At 38.1% G+C, this 21,715-nt stretch overlaps 1 protein-coding gene across 1 annotated transcript; it reads right to left on the reverse strand.

Moving 5' to 3' along the window:
- Positions 1-277: 277 nt before the first annotated feature.
- LOC121266259 (cell division control protein 2 homolog C) lies at positions 278-11,539 on the reverse strand. Its single transcript, XM_041170034.1, has 3 exons — positions 11,519-11,539; positions 1,733-2,656; positions 278-598 (listed from the first exon to the last, which is right to left on the reverse strand). The coding sequence occupies exons 2-3, from the start codon at positions 2,552-2,554 to the stop codon at positions 506-508; spliced, it is 915 nt and encodes a 304-aa protein (XP_041025968.1). The 5' UTR covers positions 2,555-2,656; positions 11,519-11,539; the 3' UTR covers positions 278-505.
- Positions 11,540-21,715: the final 10,176 nt, after the last annotated feature.

The following is a 21,715-nucleotide window of genomic DNA, read 5'->3' on the forward strand; positions in this document are numbered from 1 at the left end:
GCAACTTTCATTTTTCCTTAAAAGAAATGCGACCATCATCCAATCACACAATCGTGGAATGTATGAACATCACACAATATTTTTAAAATAGAGTAAAGTTCATTATTAAAAAATTAATTCTTTTTTATATGAATTCCGTAATTAGTCTCTTTTTTCAAATAGATTGCACGGCACTTACAAGCTCTATGATTATAAATATAATTTCCATTATCTATTTTATCTTATAAATATAGGAATGATGCCTCGGCCACGACCCTGGCATATTTGCAAGTGCAAAAGCGTTAACTTGCTGATATTATATCTAAAAGTGAAAAAACTGCAAAATAAAAAAAAAATATTGCAACATCAGTTGTGAATCACATACAGCAAGGTTTAAATCACCAAGATGATGAGAAATGATTGCACCAAGCATCAATTAAAGAAAGTCAGCCCTTCAAACCACATTAAAGCAAGTTCCCTGTAAAGACTCCATTAACCACAGAGACTTCAGACCAGCAACACAACTTCAGAATTGAGACTTGTCAAGGCTGTCAAAATAAGGGTGGTCAAGCGCTGCTTTGGCTGAGATTCTTTCAGCTGGTTCATATTTTAGCATTTTCTGCATATCCAAATACAACATTCACAAAGTTAGACACAACGGAGACATATATAACTTACATTTTGATCCCTTAAAATCGCTGTCCAAATTCTAAAACCTAAATTTTACACTACTTATTACTGTGCGTGAATCTTCGAGGCAGCATTAAATATTCTAGACAACATTAATGCTTAATAAACGTTGTAGAACAAATCCTTTGTTTATCTATCCTCCAATCTAGACCCTAGAATTCAGATAAGAATTTTAGGCAATCTAATCGACAACAGACCAGTATTTTTTCCGGCAGGTAAGACGTATTCCACTAACATGCGAGGAACAATGAGTATTAAACGGGAACACCTTTTGTAGTAAAATAGTTTCTCAGATTAATCAATGTCACAGCATTTGGGTAACTTGCTCTCCTTGACAATTCATTCATCATCATGGCTTCATTGCTCATTGAGACAGTATTGTCTTTAACGGAAGTGCTGCCAACCTAACTGTACCATCATGCTTCTAATTCTCCACAAAAAGTATCAGCAGCTTGTTTGAAACCTTTCAAGCCTACCAGACCACACTCAAATATGAGATGCGGTCAAAATCTGATAATGTCCCTCCTAAAATTTGTCAGGGCTCGGAATGGAAGCACAAAAACTTCAATAAACATATCAACCAGGCAAGTGCAGTCGTTAAATTTCTGAGTATGGTTTAGATTGCCCGGTACAGGAGAGGAACAACGTTCACAACCTCTAATCAAAATTTCAGTTATCCTTGAAGGACTTCTTCTGTGATTTTTAACGAGTTAATTTCAACGACAATGATATATAGAAGAATTTGGTATACAGTAAACTCTAGCACATTTTTTCTTAAATTACCAAGTAAACGCTTTAAATGTCTTATAATCATATAATACATTGAGTTTTTTGCACCATGTCTCATATACTGCATTACTGGAAATAGCTTGATTTCTGCATACAAGTTGAAAGGAATGAATATGTGCAGTGAATGCTTGATGCACGAATAAATAACCAAAACCCAAGAGATGCCTTCCAGTCCACAATATCAGGTTTTTCATGCGAATAGTTTGTATAATGTTGCAATGATGACAATTATAGCTTACTGTGAATGAAGAAGATCAGTAATGTAAGAGCTCACCGAGAGGAGGTCAACACCATCCGGTCCCAAAGAAGGAACAGCCCTGGCTAAGTTTTGAGGTTCCCACTGTGGATAGACATGCCAATCCCTCAAAGAAGTAACTCCTGGCCACTGCTTCTCGGTAGGTGTGCCGAGCAACCTGAAAATATGAAGCAATTGCTGGAACTCGGAGTCTCCAGGAAAAAGGGCTTGGCGTCTTACCATTTCGGCGAAGATGCAACCTACGGACCAAATGTCGACCCCGGTAGAGTAATGGGTGGATCCGAGGAGGACCTCGGGAGCCCTGTACCAGAGAGTGACGATCTCGTGGGTGTAGCTCTTGAGAGGAACGGTGAAGGCGCGGCCAAGGCCAAGATCAGCGATCTTGAGGATGCCCCTGTCCTTGTCTACAAGCAGATTCTGGGGCTTGAGATCGCGGTGGAGAACGCCGTGAGAATGGCAGTGGGCAACACCCTTGCAGAGTTGGTAAAGAAAGCTCTGGACCAAGGGGGGAGGGAGTGGCCTAGGATTGGGGCACTTGCGGTGGGAATCGATAAACTTCTTGAGATCGGTATCGAGGTACTCGAAGACGAGGTAAAGGAGAGGCTTGCCGTGTTTGTTGAGGGAGTGCTCGACGCAGAGGAGGCGGACCACGTAGAGGGATTGGGAGAGCATCTGGAGGAGAGAGACCTCGCGAAGAGCGGTGGGAGGGACTCCCTCCTCGTCCATCTCAAGACGGGTCTTCTTCAGGGCCACCACCTCTCCGCTATCCTTATCTTTCGCCTTGTACACCTTCCCGTACGTTCCTTCACCTACCTTCTCCAGTTTCTCGTACTTCTCCATGAATTCTACCGTCGTTGGCTTCGCCTTCTTCTTCTATGAATCTCTCCGAACCCTAATAACCGCTATTCTCTCTCTAGTCGCACGCTTTCTCTCTCTCTCTCTTCGAGAATTGATGGATCAAGGTTTGAAATTTGTTTGAGGGGAGGAGGTGTGCCCAAGCGGCATATTGGCTGTACCTCCTTTAGTATATTTGAATTTTGGCTTTGGCACGTGTTCCCTCCCTTCAAAATTCAAATTTTGAAAAATAATACTGGTTTTGTTTCGAAATTTCTTTCCAGATGAAACGGTCGGAAATTATCCTATGCGCTCTCCAAGCCTACAACTATTACAACGAGGCTATAACCTGTGTTATGCTAGGATTGTTGTGGATGTGATGTATATGGTGTATGAGAGAGAGATTTAGGTTTGGTTTGAATTCAGAGACGAAATGATATGTTTTTAGATTAAAAATGAAAGTTAAAAAAAATATTGTTAAAATATTATTTTTTAATATTATTATTATTTTGAAATTTGAAAAAGTTGAATTATTTATTATATTTTGTGTGAGAATTTGAAAAAATTATAATGATGAGATGAGATGAGATGAAAGACTTTCTATATCCAAACGGAGCCTTAGAAAGAGACCGGATTTTATAGTAGAGAAATTCGAAGTCGTTTATAGGGTGTTTGATTTAACCAAACAATATAAAAGTTCACTACAAGAAATCAGAGTTTTCTCGGCAATTTTTAAAGTGATGCAATTAAAATTGCTGTAAAAAATTATTTTTCCCCTCGATTTTCAAATCGCCACAGCTTCTAACATGTACATTCAATGCTCGTACGTTGGGGTCCATAATTTACTTTATTGTGGCGCTTTAGTTTGATGTTGCGATGATTTATTTCGTTGTAAAAGAGGAAAACAATTTTCGACGCTTTGATTTCCGTCACTATATTGTGTGGGGCGGGAAATCACCAATCTTTTATTTTTCCCCCCAAGATATTTTCCCCCAACAGTACCCTTCTGCAACTCGACGAAGCCATTAGACTCGAGCTTCCCTCCACCTGCAAGCCACCCTTCCCAGCTATTATGCATGGCGTCACCTCCTCCATCAGACTCGAGCTTCCCTTCACCTGTAAATCCACCCTTCCCAATGTTTTCACTGTCCCATTTTCGGAACAATTCTCCCTTCCGTAACTTCTTATTCTCCATTTTCGATCTCTCCACATGCACATTAAGCAAAACCCACTCGAAAAACGTTGCTACACGGCTGTCTCTTCCACCCAAAACCACCACTAACAATGGAGATTCCACCAATTTGGAGACCACGGAAGCTATTGTGCCACATTTTCTGACGCATGCAAAACACCAATTCCAGCGTGCATTTGATAGTCCATATATCGCCAGTTCTAGTTCAAAAATTAGATTTTTAACATTTCCTAAGCTGTCGTTCGGCATCAAGCAAGACCCTTTCCCTAGTGGCAAAGGGTTATCCAACTCGCCTCCTCCCCGTCCTCTCCTCCACTCGGTTGGAGTCGATTAATGTTGGTAAGATAGTCTTTTTTTGGCGTGTGTGTTCTTAATGATTCTATTTACTGTAATGCAAAATTAGTATCCATTTTGTACACTTTACTGAAGTGTAGAATGGCAACTAGTCTTTAGTCTGTGTCGTGTAAACATGGGTGGTTTGCTCTTCCAATTTATGCATAAATTGAAAATGTGTTTGTGTACGTATAATGTAACTGTGGCCATCTAATGAATTTAAAAAAAAAAATACAAACAATCCTATGTTAGACTGACTAATAAAAAAATGGTAATGATTTTGGAATCGATAGCATGGGGGAATTCAAAGCTGGATCAGTGGTGGCTTTTAACTCATTGGACTACAGATTGGAACCCAATCCTTTTGTTTAAAACAGGGTAATTTGTCCACCCACTAACTTGAATGGAATGCCTTCACAACACAGCTTGGGATTCCCCACCTGATCTGAAATTCAAAGCATCTTCTTTGAATTAGGGGACTAATTTATTGGCTTGGAATCAAAGTTTTTCTTAAGGTGGAATTGATTTTATGCTCTAAAAAGTGTCAACTTTGTGAAGTTCTTTATCTATTCTCGTTAAGCTTCGAGTAACGCTACTATATAAAACAATTATCTGTTGTGACTTGATGGTTCTTATGTCAAATCAGATATTTCTGATTATAATCTTGATATAGAGTCGTTGGAAGATGAAATGATCGTTTGAAAAATTAAAGTGGCAAAACTTCCCGTCTGTTATAAACCATAGTTTAAGCTGTCTCTTTCTTTCTTATACGTAAAAGTCTAATCTCCAACCGAAATATACATGAGAGCATTATTGCACATTATTAGATAATTTTTTAAAGGATCCATAACTGCTGCCTGAAGAGAAGAAGCTGATCATCTGCAACAGCATTTCCAACGAACCTGTTAAAACAATACCAACATTACTAATTTTGTCAAAACCACTTGTGTGGGCCCTAAAAGTGTCTTATTTTTGTCACAAGTCGGGGACATTTATACTTTTGACATGGATGTCAACTTACTATAATTTTCTGCTCATTATGATTTAGACCCTTAGAATTGGAGGCTGTTGGAATACAAGAAGTTCAATTTGTGAATCACTCTCAATTTCTTGCAATTAAAAACCCATCAATATTTTGTCTTCAGTTTTAAAACTTCAAGAAACACTCCATTACCTTCTTACTTGGATGAATCATCTTCTTGATATAAACATAAATATTGTGGCTTCATATTGGAGTAAGTAGTTAAGAGGTGAGGTGAGGTGAGGACTCATAGGCAGCCATGATTTATCCTTAACAGGGAAGGGATAGGGAAGGGGAAGAGGGGGGGTGTGGTTGGTTTTGGTCTGGTGGCCTTAACCTTCGGTGGATGATGGAGGTCTTTTGATATTGGGCAAGTCTTGTGTGTTGTCTGGTACTCCTGTAAATGATGGCAGAAAATCTTTATCAGTGTTGCTTAAACAAAAACCTCATTTTCTTGGGTTATTGCTTCTCATCATTTATTGGGCAGTCCCAAGTTGGCAACCCTGCATGTTACTGATCCTTATAAGAGATATCTTTATTAGTCATATGGCCTTAAGCGTCATTTTATCATCTGCAACGATGATGATCTTCTTGTGTGTTATGTGATACAGAAAACTCTGACACCGTGAACCCATGCATGCTTGGGTGGATTGTTGTAATGTCCAGCTTTACTAACTTGAATGCTTGAAGATACTGGGTAAAAAGTGCATGTCTATTCTGTTGATGTCTGTTAGTATGGAGCTGTTTTTAATGTTTTTAATTAAACCTCGTGCTGCATGCATGATCTAGCTAGCTAGCATTTGATCCTATAAAGCTGTAATGGATAAAATATTTATATACATATATATATGTTCCTTGGAGTATGGGGATTATAAAATTAGTGTTAAAACTAATAATTATTTTTACGCATGAAAATGTATGAACCCAAAATCTCTTATATTGGTCTCCCCCAACCCACTGATATATCAAAGCCAAAGTCCAACAAGTGGCTACTGCTAGCCACTTAGCCTGCTATTAGAATCTGACCAAAAAATTCAGTATATCTATATATGATTCACGTCACGCAGTTGATATTGTGAGCGGATAATTTTAATGCATTTAATATATGATATTTAACATCATTGTCTGATATCAAGCCTTTTATCTTTTATGTGAGTGCCATTTGAAATATTAAACGTACTTACAAAAAAAAATTATAAGTTAAACTTTCTTGTCTATATTTATTGCTAACTAGGCTAATTAATATTAGTAGTTGGCTGAATTTAGTTTTCATGGTTAGGTTGTTCATAGAAAATGAAAACATACAAATTACAATCCATAATTAAACTATAAAAATCTCTTAACAATCTCTTGAAGTCTCTTACTATATGCTGGTTGGACAAGCATATATATCTGAACTGATTATTGTTCTCTTTTCAATCTTTAATATTGGTCTATATATATATATATATATATATGTTTCTGGTATTAATCTTAGATTCTGTGATATATTTCATGGCATTTTCTTCATGCAGTCTTTTTTATTTCTTACAATTAGCTGTTTTCTAAACAAATGCTAATGTGTGTATAATTAGGAAAATTTATCGAGGATGATGTGCCATTTATAGTTGGAGCTTTCTGTGCAACTGTCTTCTAGAAGATCTTATTAAAGAGGCAGGAAGCCCTTTTGAGGTAATTACTGTAGACATAAGGCCATGCCTGTTTCTATTGCCTACATAAACTGTTTATATCTGAGGAACAATAGGCATTTGTTTGACTCAATTGTGTTTTGCTCATCTCGGCCAAGTCTAGTTGTTGTAGCATATGGCTTCTTTTACATGTATATGTTACTTTAATGTAATGACTTAGTTTTAAAACTTAGTTTTCTTAATTTCTGGAAAAGAAACATACCGAGTACTAAATACGTCTTACTTTGTATTGCTAAGTTGTGATACACAAGAGGAACACATAATGCAACGATGACTCATAATTTTTATCGAATATTGGTAGCGTTTTTGTTAATTGTGGTTTGATTCAAGTTAATATTATTTTGTTGTGGTATTATGGTGTGTAGATTAGACAGTGATGAACTATATATAAACCATATCATAAGGCATGGGTACTGTTGGATAAACTATATATAAGTGTTATATAGCAGTGAAACAATCTTATTTTATTTGCTTCAGGTGATGTTCAATACCAGGAGGCTGCATGAGGAGCACTATGCATTATCAAGGTATATATTTTGAAAATTCAGTTATATTCGTCTATCTATGTTATGCTCATAGTGTAAGGGTTAGTCTACCCAAAAGTAATTGAAAATGGTAGATAAATGATCTTTTTTACAAACCTGTCTGTGACTTTTATTGATTATTATGTATCAATTGACTTATTAATTTTATCATAATGCTATTAACTTGTACTCTTGCAGGTAACCAATCGGGATCCAGTTCAAGAGGCGGAGGCAGACTTCGAGGTATTCGTGGAAGGCGTTATATCCCAAACTCAGGTCGTCACATCCGACCACGTGGTGCGAAATTATCTTCATATCACAGCACGAAGGAGTGTAATCAATCTTCCTCGGATGACTCAACACAGCCCCCAAGTCCCCCGCCACGCGCCAACCCAAATCACGTGCCAGAACCTATTCAAGAACCCCCACCAAATGCAGTGGAACAATCACCTCCTAGGGAACAAATTGGTGCATGTTTTTCCAATACTTTAATTTTGAGGGCATTATCATGTTTGTGTTATTAAGTGTGAATATTCCACATTACACAATGGGGTCCACTTATATATTGAACCTTGAAATACAGTTGCAGATACACCCAAAGAGGCCGTAGCAACGCAGGAACAGAGGAGAAGAACTCGTGGGCCAGCTAAATGCATTTTCTTTGAGAAGCTAAGGAAGAACGGGAAAGTGCAGTTGAAAATAAATGATGGTGAGACAGAGACAGCCCCATGTTGTGAACACGCTTCTATGTTCACAACACGAGTATCGTGGATTGTTAAACAATATTGCAACATGAGTTACAAGCGTTGGTCGGATGTCCCACAAGCGATTAAAGAGGAGCTCATCGACCGTGTTCGAGTAAGTGCATGTTACTCTTACTGATTAGTTGAAAGTTGTTTATGTAGTATAATCATCGCCCAAATAATGAGATGACACATAACCCAAATCATGCTGCCTTATGTAGAGTGACTTTGTGCTTGACTGGGATCGTGAAAACCACCGATTGACGGTGACAAAGGCCTTACGTAAGCGCTTCAACTCCTTCCATCACGACTTGCACAAGATTTATCAATTATATGGAAGCCACGAAGAAGCGTTGGCTCATGGAACCAGCTTGGTGGACCCCATTGTATGGGTGAAGTTGTGTGAAAGGTGGGGCAGCGATGCCTTTAAGGTACATACGCTCTTTCTCACATACAACTATATATGTTTCAATTTAATATGTCTAAATATTGTTATGGCAAATCTGTTTGTCTATCATAAGTAATCTTCCCTTGATGTGTATGGCAGAAACTTTCAGCTCAAAATCGGGAGAACCGCCACAAGCAGGCGGTTAATCACACATCAGGATGTAAATCATTCGTCCGATTACTTGCGCAAAAGGTATCTCTAAGAGAAAAGAATCTTTTCATTTCAATAGACTAGTGAAAATGCACTTTACTTGGAGATTTTTGTGATGGTATTATATTACTGTTGGGTAGTGGTTACTCACTTATTTTGGGCTTAAAATCCTCATGTCTACCACAGAATAACGTTTTCTTATATATATTATATTCTTGTACTCATTTGTCACACATGTAGCGCACTGAGAATGTGAATTTGGTCGACTTTTACAAAGAGACGCGATGGTCTAAGAAGAAGAATGCATTTGTCACAGAAGATGCAGAAAATACTTATGTGAGTAGTACACTTACAGAAGTTGGGATCTAAGTTTCTTTCTCTACGTCATAAATGCAAACATAGCACTGAACCTAGATTTGTTAATAATGGTTGTTTTGTCAAATGTGCAGAAGGAGATGCAAGATAGGTTGGATGGCCTAGGACCAGAGCAATGTAGTGATGAGGCAGCAGCGGCTGTCTTTAGGGAGGTTCTTGGCCATCGACCTGGTTATGCACGAGGACTTGGGGAGATGGTCATCCCTGAGTCAAGTAGACAGCGTGACAAACTTCAAGTGCAACAATACATGTCTGAGGTTGAAAAGCACAAGAAAGATTCTGAACAGTATAAGAAAGATGCTGAACAATATAAGAAAGATGCTGAAGCCTACAAGAGTCAGTTGGATGAAATGAGGACAGAGATGCGGGCTCTTAGGGAGCATCAGATATAGAACGACAACCTTATGCAGTCTTTCTTTAGGGCGTTTCCGTCATTCACTGAGTCAGTTCGACAGACTCAGTGTAACGATTCCCCCGGCCCATAAGGGGCTTCTCATATTTTGAAATTTTTTGGGTGGTTTTTTGTGACATCGGGAAGATATGAAGTTAGGGTGTCAACGAGTCTTTTGGGTGGTTTTTGTACTTAGTCTATACGACATTGGGCTATATATATATATAGTACTATATATATATTTATATATAATGGGATTGAGGTCTACATCGGGGAGATAACAAGTTTGGGTGTCCTCTTTTTGTTGGGGTTTGAGCATATCTTCAGACTCCATACCTGAACCATTAAGTGTAGGACAAGTTCTCCTCTATCTAGTGTCCATGTCCCTTTTAATCACTAGTAGACCAGGACTGAGATCTATATCACGATTATGATATTAAAGTTAAATCCCAGTGTAAGTTCTTTAATTTAAAAACTTCCTATTTCATAAACTAAACAGTACAAATACTTGACTATTTCTGATTTGGTTTGATATGCTCTGCAGTGATATGGTGTGTGATAAGGAGAGAAGCAAGGAAAGAGACAGGAATAGGGAAAAGGACAAAGATAGGGACCGGGACCGTCATCATAGAGATCGCCATAGGGATCAAGTTCGCAGTGAGAGAAGGGAATGGGGCAGGAATAGAGATGATGATGATTACCATCGAAGTTGGGACGATGACAGGTAGTACATGAACCGATACATTTTGAATTATTTATCTTGTATTCCTTTATTCGGTGTCCATGGAGACAGATTGCTGTGATTTTTCGTGATTATGGAATTGTTTGGATTGATTTTATTGTTGAACTATGCCCGCAACATCACCTTTTGTCATGGAAAATGCCGGCTGCAGTTTATGCATATAATTTCATGGTTATTTACATTTTCATGGTTATTCCTGAGCCTGAAAATACAGCAGGTGAAAATGGAGGAGGACATGTAGGGCATAACAGCCATTTTTTCTAGCTTGGAAAACCCCACCTTCCAACACCCCCATCTATTTTTTCTTTTTTCTTTTGCCCACCAAGTGGGGACACCTTGCCTAGGAGATAGTGGAAACGAGGACTAGAACACACCTTTAAGATAATGAGTGTGTTTTACGGTTATGCATCTTTTTATTTATTTTTTACATAGAACAAGAGTAGTAGATACTAGAGTTGGAAAAATGTATAGGCTTAATTAGGCTCATGAGTAATGGATGAATAAAAAACCATGTCCATCAAAATAGAAGTAAAACCAGGGGCGGAAATTCAAATGAGCTGTTTGAATGTGAAGTTTTTTTTTGGTTTTTTTGAGGATTACACAATTGTTGATTCTTTTCCCTTTCGAATCAAAGAAAATAGTTTAACTCTATTTTGTCTCTGAAATGGTAATGGGCATCAAAAACATTCAAAGATATTCCAAATGTTAACCTACTTTCTAGTACAAATCATTCGTGATGATTTGCCCCTTATATTTGTCTTAGTAGAAGTTCATGTGGTGTTCAATGTAGGTGGTTATGGAACTCTGGAAGAGCTACTTGAAGTGATAACCTGGGCTCAACTTGGAATTCACAGGACAACTGGTATTATACTTTTGTGCATTTTCTGCCTAATCCAACGAACTTAGCATATTGGAAAACTGCTAACTTATTCAGATGACTGATACTATAACATTTTCACAATTCGCAGAAGTTTACGGATATTATAATTTGTTGCTGTCATTTATTGACAAAGCAGTGGAAGAAGGATTTGTTAGTCCTAGTGCTCAGTTTGTTGATGGTTATGTATTATTTCAGATGTAGCTTACTTGCGCATGGATTTTATTTGACTTTGTTGTTACTATTATCTTCAATCTCCCTCCTCACCTAATTATCGTTTGAATAACTTGCTTTACCCAATGATCATAATTATCTCAAATGTTCTACTGCAGTCTGTTGCAACATATTTAAGTCATGTTATGGCTGCAATTGGAGGAAACATTGCTGGTCCAGGTATTCTGCTGCTTGAGTTAAATTTATCTTCATAAGCTACTAGCCCTTTTAGGTGGATGGTTTCTCTACCAATTCTCTCTTTATCATCTCTCTCTCTCTCTCTCTCTCTCTGGGCAGGAGATGCTGTTGTCAATGTTTACATAAACCATGAAAAGATTTTTGCTTTCGTGGAGATGATATCTGTTGAGGAGGCTAGTAATGCAATGGCTTTAGATGGTTTTTTTTAGGTGTGTATTTTGAATTGATGGACATTTGCATGTCTACCCTTGACAAATTGGGTTAGTACATGACATGGGACTGACCTCTTTCATTCTTTCTACTTTTTCCAGGGTGCCCCTGTTAAGGTGAGGAGACCTAGTGATTACAACCCATCCCTTGCTTCTTCCACTTGGTCCAAGCCAGCCCAATCCTAATATGAACCTGGCTGCTGTTGGGTTAACAGCGGGATCTGCAGGTGGGCTTGAGGGGCCTGATCGCATTTTTGTGGGGGGTCAGCCCCATCCCTTGCTGTTCATGTTTGCTACCTTTCTCGATCGAAGACTTGATGCAGAACTGTGGGTGCTAATGCAGATGAACGGTCCCACTTAAATAGAGTTGTGGAACTTGGTAGTGGTTATTTTAGTGGCTAGTAGAGTTGATTACAATTTGTTATGACCGTGATGATTATTTATTATTCTAGATGTAGCTCAGTTTGTACTTGATATGAGAATATAACACATCACCCCCAGTGTAATACATATGAGTTTGGTTGTTTTGTTGATGGATTTTATTTTGCATGTGTTTTCGATGTTCAACTTGAATAAATGAAGCAGAAGTTGGTTGAATGTTGCATTTAGGAACAATCAAAAACCAGGCCTAGTAAGAAAATTGGGTCATCAAGTTTTACTGGAATTCAGTTTTCCTGGCGAATTTCAAGTTTTTAGCGGCGATAAGTTTTTCGCCAGTAAATAAAAACGTGGTTGTCCAATACCAGCAATGTGAACATTGCTGCTAAAACATAATTCCCGGCGAGTTTGTAATCGCTGTAATTAATGTTTTCTCATCGATGTTATGATCGCCACCAACAGATTTTGAAAACGAAACGCTAATTCGCAGCGATTTTATAATCGCCGTTATGTGAGTTTTCCCAGCGATGTTATGTTCACTGCAAATGAGTATAACTCATTTGCAGCGATGTTAAAAGCGCTGGGATTAAGATATACCGGCGAACTTTAATCGCCATAACTGTTCTTTCAATTCCGTAAATCATAGTACAACGATTTGAAAACATCGCTGGGAAATGTTATTGCCGGCGATTTTTTCTCTTTTAGCGACAGAAGTTAATCGTTGGAATTAATCTTTCCCAGCGTTTAACAATTGAATCGTATCTTGATTTTGCGGCGATTAGAGGTTGATATTGCGGCGAATTTTATTCGCCGGTGATAAAAATATTTGACGGCGATTTTTGGGTTCCATTGGAGTAGATCTAAAGTGGGGTCTTAATATCGGCGAATTTGCAGCGATTTTTTAATCGCTGGTATAGGAATTTTCCAGAATTTATGTATGTTATCCCAGCGAGAATGAATCGCCAAGAAAACTCTGATTTCTTGTAGTGGTTGAAATAGTACCTTTGGGTGGAGATTTGAATCGGTTTATATCTTTATATGTAAGAATAAAAATGAAACTTAAAATTTACAAAAGTTCATAATGAAATATTGCTTTTAAAATGATTACCGCTCCATAAACATAGCATTTCAAGTTTTATGGGTAGAATGCCTACTTTTATAGCAGAATGTCACATCGGAGTCATATGACTCCACTTAAAATACAAAACAATATAAATATTGAATTAGTGCTTTTGAGTTGAGTCTTGAATCGGTTTATATCTTTATATGTAGGAAAAGAAAAAAAAATTAAAAGTTACAATATTTCATAATGAAACATTACTTTCAAAAGGTTTACCGCTTTATAAACATAACATTTCAAATTTAATGGATAGAATGCCTACTTTTATGGGTAGAATGCCACGTCGAAATTATATGATTATGCTTTTATACATAGTAATAGATTTCAACATCATCTCAATATTTCATTTTGAGAAATGATATTCACAGTTCGAGAACTGCTATATGCAATCCCTCAAATTCAATCGTCACATACTCCATCTACATTCTCATGTCCATGTTAGCCTAAGTTGAATGAACAAAAAGCCCCTATCTACTATCACAATGACCAAAAACCTAAGGGTGTAGAACTAGATACAAATCCAAATACCTGGCCATAACCGGATCCATATCCAGGTTTCAAAAATAGGCAATTATCCGCCTAGATAAACATGAAAATAATTTGGGTATTAACCGGATGTAAATCCGAATATCCGAATTTATTATTATTATTTTTTTATAATCCTCCTCCTTTGTCGAGATGTTTTCCAGAACTAGAAGGCATTTTTTCTCTTTCAAGGACACCTTCACTTCCTCCAGCCAGTTGGTCCTTGGGACTTGGTTTGCTACACCGTCGTGGAGTGCATTGTCATTGTATTGTTCAGGTATTGAAACCCAAGATCAGTGAGCGAAATGCTCACAGATGGCGCTATGCTCAAACAATTTTTGTAAGACTTGTTTTACCTATTTCTAGCATATCCACAATGGAAACAAGGAGGTATGGTTCATTGATTAGTCACGAGACCAATGCATGTGCGTCGTTTTCTAAGTCGATGAGTGAGCTTGGCTTTTGCCTAATTTCCTCAATGCAATATACATCGACACCTCTACGAATAAGCTAGATAAGATGCTCGATTTGGCTAATTTCCATGGAAGATCTGACTCTGCCTTTGTGTCGTCTAGATGGTACTTGGCTGAATATTGTTTTATGCAATCCATTGCAGATTGACATAAGCTTCTCTCTTTTTCCAACAAGCATTTATTGTATTACTTGTTCCTTCGGCTTCTTTTACAACTTCGTTAAGTTTTTTTTCGCAAATTTCCCAATTTTTTTAAAAAAGAAACCGATTACGGATAACCAGTTGAAAAACCGGATCCGTAATCGGATCCTACCCTCCTAGATTCACTAGGATTTTCAGGTTCCAGACCAGATTAGAAAAAAAAATCCGGTCAGGATGCACACTATTGGGGAAATCGCAGTGATCCAGAGGCAGTATCAGAGAAAATATAATACTTGCACAACAGAAATCAAGACACACATGCACATTATAACACCAAGAATTTAATGTGGTTCGTCAACTGCCTATGTCCACAAAAAAAAAAAACTTCACTATTAAATAGTAGAACACAGAAAATATTACAGAGGAGGAGGATCTCACTCCACTAAACTCAACTCTCTTCTTTTTCTCAGAGCTCACCCTGGTTCTCTCTCTCCGTTCCTCTTTTAAGCTCTTCTTCACTGAATCCTTCTTGTCCTCTCCCCCCCCCCCTCCCCCCACCCAACATCACGACTCATTGCACAATAAATGATCTCCTTTTATAGGTGAGTCTTCTGAGTACAAGCTCCCACAAATCTTGACAATGGGATGCCCCAACATCAAGTATTTACCAACAGCTAGCATGGACAGTGGAAGCTACAACTCTTGACCAAGCTGTATGGGCATGGAACACCCATAAATTTTTCCCCTCCATGCCCATCAGTGGAGAACGCAATTTGATTTCCTCTAGTTAGCGTCCATCTCAGCTATGTCTTTACATAGCCCAAGCTTCTCACTTGTAATTGTTAAGGTGTCTATTAAGGAAGTTCAAGATTCTTTATCCACTACAGATTTTTCTGCACAATCTGGTGCTACATCATCTGTTGAATATCGACCCTTGCTCAACCGTTGGACTCATTTGAATTATGAATTTTTGTAATGATTTAGTAGACGTTAGTGTACAACTGTGAGCTAAGTTAGCTCTTATTTTTTCTCCACTTTTTGCTTCATTCTGTTATACTGTAAATCTATAAATTCAATTCAATACATGGTGTTTTGGCAGGTTGGCCAAACACATTATAAACATATTTTTTTCTAACTTGGTATCAAAAGAGGAATAGCTCACGCTACTTTTCTTTCCTGGATTTGCTTTCACATAATGTCTTCCTCCTCATCCTGAAATGATGTCAATACCAACAACCCTCTCCATCTCTCCCACACCTCACCACCAGCATCCTTCAAACTCAATGGACAAAATTACTTAGGCTGGCAATCTCAATTTTTGTCATTCCTTAACAGTAATGATAATCTAAGGTTTGTGGAAGCTTTGATCCCGTCCCTGAGAAGACTAATGCTAATAATTCCCCCAATCCTTCTTATACAACCTAGTATGAGAAAGATCAAGCTCTGCTTGGAATTATCTTATCCTCAATCAGTTCAAATCTTGTTTCATCAGTGTATGGTTTAAACACATCTAAACAAGTGTGGACTGCTCTTAAAACCAGTTTTTCCAACCAGTCACATTCTCATATTGCTCATATGAAATGTCAGTTGAAGACTATCACACAAGGTTCAAGTAGGGGTGTCAAATCGTGTTAACGAGTCGTGTTCGTGTCGTGTCAAAATATGTATATTATACTATGTGTCAACCCATTTAGTTTATCGTGTCAAAATCTCAAACCCTAACACGACCCATTAACATAATGGGTAATGTCGTGTCAGCCCGTTTTGACCCATTTACGTAAATGGGTTGAAAAAACCCGAAATTAACTCGTTTTACCTAGTTAAGTTTAACATAATTTTATAAAAATGTTAAAATCACAACATCTATAAAAAAAATATAAAACTAACTACAAGTCCAAAATTACAATCCAAATAATAAAAAGATCAAAATTAAAATCCCAACAATTTTATTTTTAGGTATAAGGATATAATTGTAACTTTAACTTTCTTAACGGGTCATAATGGGTCAAATTGGGTTGACCCGTTAAGCGTTTGTATCTTAACGGGTCAACCCATTTTGACCCGAACCCGTTAAAACTAAACCTTAACCCACTTTTATCGTGTCGTGTTCGTATTGGATTAACAGCTCGTGTCACTTATTACCACCCCTAGGTTCAAGAACCTTTTCTGCATATCTGGAAGGTGCTATGTCCATTGCAGATCAACTTGCAGTAGTAGGGAAGTCCATTGATGATCAAGATTTAATTTTGTTCATCTTTGGAGGTCTCAACTAGGAGTTCAATCCTTTTATAACTTCTTTTAACTTTGCTTCCAGGGATAAAGACTTTACCTTTGAAGATTTCAGGGCTGAATTGCTTATCCATGAAGCACTCCTGGACACTCAACGCCTGGTAGTGGTGTCCAACACTACTTTTGCCTTTACTGCCAACAAGAAGTCCTCATTTGCACTAAAGAAGAAACCACATGTCTCTACTGCTCGTCCAAGCACTTGTCCGCAGGGCCATTCCTTAGGACAGCCTGCCATGCGCCAAAATTCAACTCAAGTCCTTACTGGCACACGCCCTATATGCCAAATCTATGGTCAGATAGGTCATATTGCCATTGACTGCTATCACAGGTTTGATTTTGCATACCAAGGACGTCATCGTCCCTCCGAACTTGCAGCAATGGTGGCTGAATCAAATGCTCAGTTTGAACACCAAGTATGGTATGCAGACAGTGGAGCTAATGCTTATATAACATCTGATGATTAGAATCTCTCAGCAACTGCCTTTCGATGGAGGAGAAACTGTTACTGTAGGAAATGGTACAGGTTTATTAATTAAAAGCACTGGATCCACCTTCTTACAAATAGGCAGCACCAAATTTTGTTTATCAAATATCCTACATTGTCCACATGCCTCTCCTAATCTTCTATCCATTAGTAAGTTTTGTTTAGAAAACAATTGTTACTTTATACTTATTGGATTTGATTTTACTGTGAAGGAGAATCAAACAGGTCGAACTCTACTCCATGAGCAGGTTGAAAATGGTCTTTATCCCATTGCTGGCAACTTAAGCCTCCCTCACAAAATTCATAGTCTAGCAGCCACCATTGGAAAGAAGACTTATGTTGGGCAGTGGCATTATCGACTTGGACATCCCTCACAGGCAGTTATCCAGTCTCTTCTGCATTCCAATTGCATTTCCCTTTCACCAACAGCACATAAATCAGCTTTATGTTCTGCTTGTCCTCAAAAGCAAGCAAATGCATTTTCCAGATTCCACTCGACAGTCTACTAATCCTTTGGTTTTAGTACATTCTAACATTTGGACATCACTCGTAGCATCTATTAGTAGTTGTCGTTATTATGTTCTATTCGTGGACGATTTTTCAAGGTTTTCATGGATTTATCCTTTGCATAACAAATCTGAAGTGTCTGCTACATTTCTTAAATTTAAGGCTCATGCTGAAATTTTATTCTCCTGCTCAATCAAACAATTTCAGATTGATAATGGAGGAGAATTTTTATCTAAACAATTTATTGACTTTTTATCAAAATCAAGGATATGTCATCGATTAACATGTCCACATACCTCTTAGCAAAATGGAATAGCTGAGAGAAAACATCATCACATTCAAGAACTTGGCTTAACGCTATTAGCACAATCACATCTTAAACAAAATTTTTGGGTTAATGCTTTCCAAATGCCAGTGTACTTAATCGATAGACTACCTACCAAAGTCCTACAAAATCGTAGTCCTTTTGAAGTTTTAAATGGTAAAGCTCCTAGTTACTTTGAACTAAGGATCTTTGGCTGCTCATGCTATTCTTTGCTAAGGACTTATCAACCACATAAACTTGCATATCGTAGTAAATGTTGTCTTTCTAGGTTATTCCAATAATAAAAAAGGCTATCGTTATCTGGACTTAAGAGTCCAATCGGGTTTATATCTCTAGAAGTGTGCTCTTTGATGGAACAACGTTTCCAGCAAAGGATAAAGATCAGGATTCACTTAATTGGAGAAGTGCTCTACCATCTGGTAATTTGAAATATTTGGCAGATACAATATTATCTAGTAACTTGTTGACTAACATTCTTAATGCAGAGTCTACCACAAGCTCTACTCCTATTCCAACTCCAACTATTGCAGGTAATGTCTTAGGTCCTTTGCCTATTGAAGTTCCTATTTCTCCTACGCTTAGACCCTCCACCTCAATAGACCACCCTGTTATTGACTCTCCCATACACGAACCTCCTCCTTTAGACCTTCTACCTTGCGGTGTCCAGCAAGCCATCCCAACACACCAACCATAACATAGGCCAAATCCTGCTCATATACCTCATATGCTCACATGACAAAAAACTAGTCACTCCAAGCCAAAACAGTTTCCTGACTATAAGGTTTTATACAACACTCGCTATCCATTAAAATTATTTTCTAGTGTTTTTAATGAGCAGAAACCTACTTCATACAGTAAAGCAGTCTTAAATCCAAATTGGAGAGCAGTAATGGGCAAGAATTTGATGCACTGATGGCTAATGGGACTTGGTCTCTTTGTCCTCGCTCGTCACACCATCATATTGTAAGAAATAAATGGGTTTATAAGATCAAGAGAACACCTGATGGCAGAATTGATAGGTGCAAGGCAAGATTGGTGACTAAGGACTTTGATCAATGTTGTGGCATAGACTAGCATGAGACATTCTATCCAGTTATCAAGCCTTCCACCATTCGACTGATTCTATCCTTGGCTGTCACATTTAATTGGCTTATTAAGCATCTGGATGTCTCTAATGCCTTTTCGCATGGTTTCTTAGATGAACAGGTATATATGGAGCAACCATAGGGAGTTATTGATGATTCCAAACCATATTTTGTTTGCAAGCCCCTCAAGCTAGGTTTAGGAGACTCTTTCAGCATCTGCTTGACATTGGTCTTAAAGAATTTGAAGTTGATTACAACATGTTCACGTTACAGGCATACAACTCTAAATTGTTTATCTTAATCTACGTAGATGACATTATTCTCACTGGTTCTAGCTATTTAGAAATCGAGGACTTTATCTTTGGTTTGCAATCCTCCTTTCATGTTCGACATCTTGGAAATCTTTCCTATTTTCTAGGAATCCAAGCTGCTCATGATAAAAAAGGCTTACATCTAAGGTAGTAGAAATATATTTCTGATTTACTAGAGAAAACTCATATGGTTGGTGCTAGGCCCCTTGCCTCTCCTATTGTTTCTGGTTTGAAACTTTCAGCTCATGATGGTGAACTCTTAACTGATCCTACTAAATATAGGTAGGTCGTTGGTGCAATGTACTATTTGGCAATGTCTCTTCCTCTATTGTAGATAATGCAACACACTTCTACAATTTGAACGGTCAAGAAACAGCTCCTCCTGCAAAAGTGAAGAGAAATCCTAAGGTAGATTTCCTACTATCCAGGTCTCCTGCCATATCTAAATCAGTATAGTCTACCAAAACCGGTTTAGCTCCCCCAAAACACAAGCACAACTTCGACGTACCCTTCAGATATTTGAGAATCCACTTGACTGTTCTCAATGATCCTATCCTAGATTTGAAAGGAATCTGCTCACAATGCCTACATCATGAGCATTGTCTGGTCATGTACAAACCATTGCATACATCAAGCTTCCTATAGCTGACGAGTAGGGGATTACTTTCATCTCTTCAATCTCTTTCTTTGAAGAAGAATACGAGCTCTTGCTTAACTTGAAGTAGTTAGCTAGTGGAGTATTGACTGGCTTGGCTTCTCCCATATTGAAATGTTTGATTACCCATTCAACATATTTTTGTTGTGATAGCCACACCTTTTTGGCTTTCTTATCACGAACAATCTTCATGCTTAAAATATGTTGCGCTAGGCCTAAGTCCTTCATGTCAAAAGACTTGGATAGTACATTTTTTAGCTTGTTAATCATGGACCTATCCTCACCATTGATTAACATATCATCAAAGAAGGAGATTAACAAACTTGTCATTCCGGAATCTTCGAACATAGAGACACTGATTTGCAGCAGGTCTCTTGTAACCATGACTCACTATGAATGAGTCGAACTTCTACTACTATTGCCTTGGCACTTGCCTAAAGCTTGACGCTTTTTTAGTTTGCAAACTAATTGATCTTTTCCTGGAGTTTCAAACCCTTCTGGCTACTCTATATAGATTTCCTCCACCAAATCTCCATGGAGAAAGACTGTCTTCACATGTATCTGTTCGAGTTCTAAATTCAAGCTGACTACCAATCCCAGTACGACTCGTATTGAGGTCATCTTCACCACTGGTGAAAAGATTTCGTCAAAGTCGATTCCTTTATTCTATAAGAACCCTTTGACAACCATTATGGCCTTGTGCTTAACAAGCTTTTCCCATCTTTCTTTAGCTTGAACACCCACTTGTTTTTTAGTGCTTTCTTTCTTTCAAGAAGCTTCACCAACTCATAGGTTTGATTTGTCTGCAAAGAACTCATCTCTTCTTGCATGGCCTGCATCCATAGGATTCTATCAATACGAGTTTGAACTTTCTAGAAGCTCTATTGCTCCCCCTCATTAGTAAACAGAATATAGTTTGATTCTAGATATCTTCTCGACGAAATCAAAGGGTGGCCTCTTATCGATCTCCTTGGTTGAGCTTCATCAACCAATGGAGGTTCCTCACTATCGAACCCTTGTGGTTTCTTGCTCCCCCTGCTTAACACCTTAATCTTCTTCTTCTTTTTCTGGATCTCAATCCTGCATATCCTCATTATCTGTGGCAAACTGTAATGGTGCAGGATCTGGAGTATAGGAACTAAACTCTTTTGATTTTGAGGAAGCTTTAGTTACTATGTGCTGGTTTTCATGGAACAGAACGTCCATTCTTTTGAAAATTCTCTATCACCTGATCTCATAACTTGTATCCAAACTCTTTATCTCCATATCCAACAAAGATACATAGAGTTGACTTGACATCGATCTTCTATCTCAGCTCCTTGGATACGTGTGCAAAGGCTTTGCACCCAAACACTCTCAAGTGAGAGTAAGAGATATCTTTTCAAGACCATACCTTTTTAGGAATTTCAAATTCCAGTGGTACTGAAGGTGATCTGTTGATCAGGTAACAAGTAGCGCGAACAACTTCACCCCAGAATGGCTTTGGTAACTTGGTCATACTAAGCATGCATCTTGTTCTTCCATGATGGTCCGATTCATTCTTTCGGCTACACCATTGTGTTATGGGGTACGTGGGACCATTTTCTCATGTCAAATACCAAGATCAGCGCAGTATGCAATGAACTCTTTGGAAATGTACTCTCCTATATTGTCTATTCGCAGGCACTTCAACTTCTTTACAGTCTCTCTTTCCACCAGGGCTTGGAAACTCTTAAAGTGCTCGAAAACTTGATCCTTTGTTTTCAAAACATACATTTAGACCTTTCATCAA

The sequence above is a fragment of the Juglans microcarpa x Juglans regia genome, chromosome 5D, assembly GCF_004785595.1.
Source record: "Juglans microcarpa x Juglans regia isolate MS1-56 chromosome 5D, Jm3101_v1.0, whole genome shotgun sequence".
Lineage (NCBI taxonomy): Eukaryota > Viridiplantae > Streptophyta > Magnoliopsida > Fagales > Juglandaceae > Juglans > Juglans microcarpa x Juglans regia.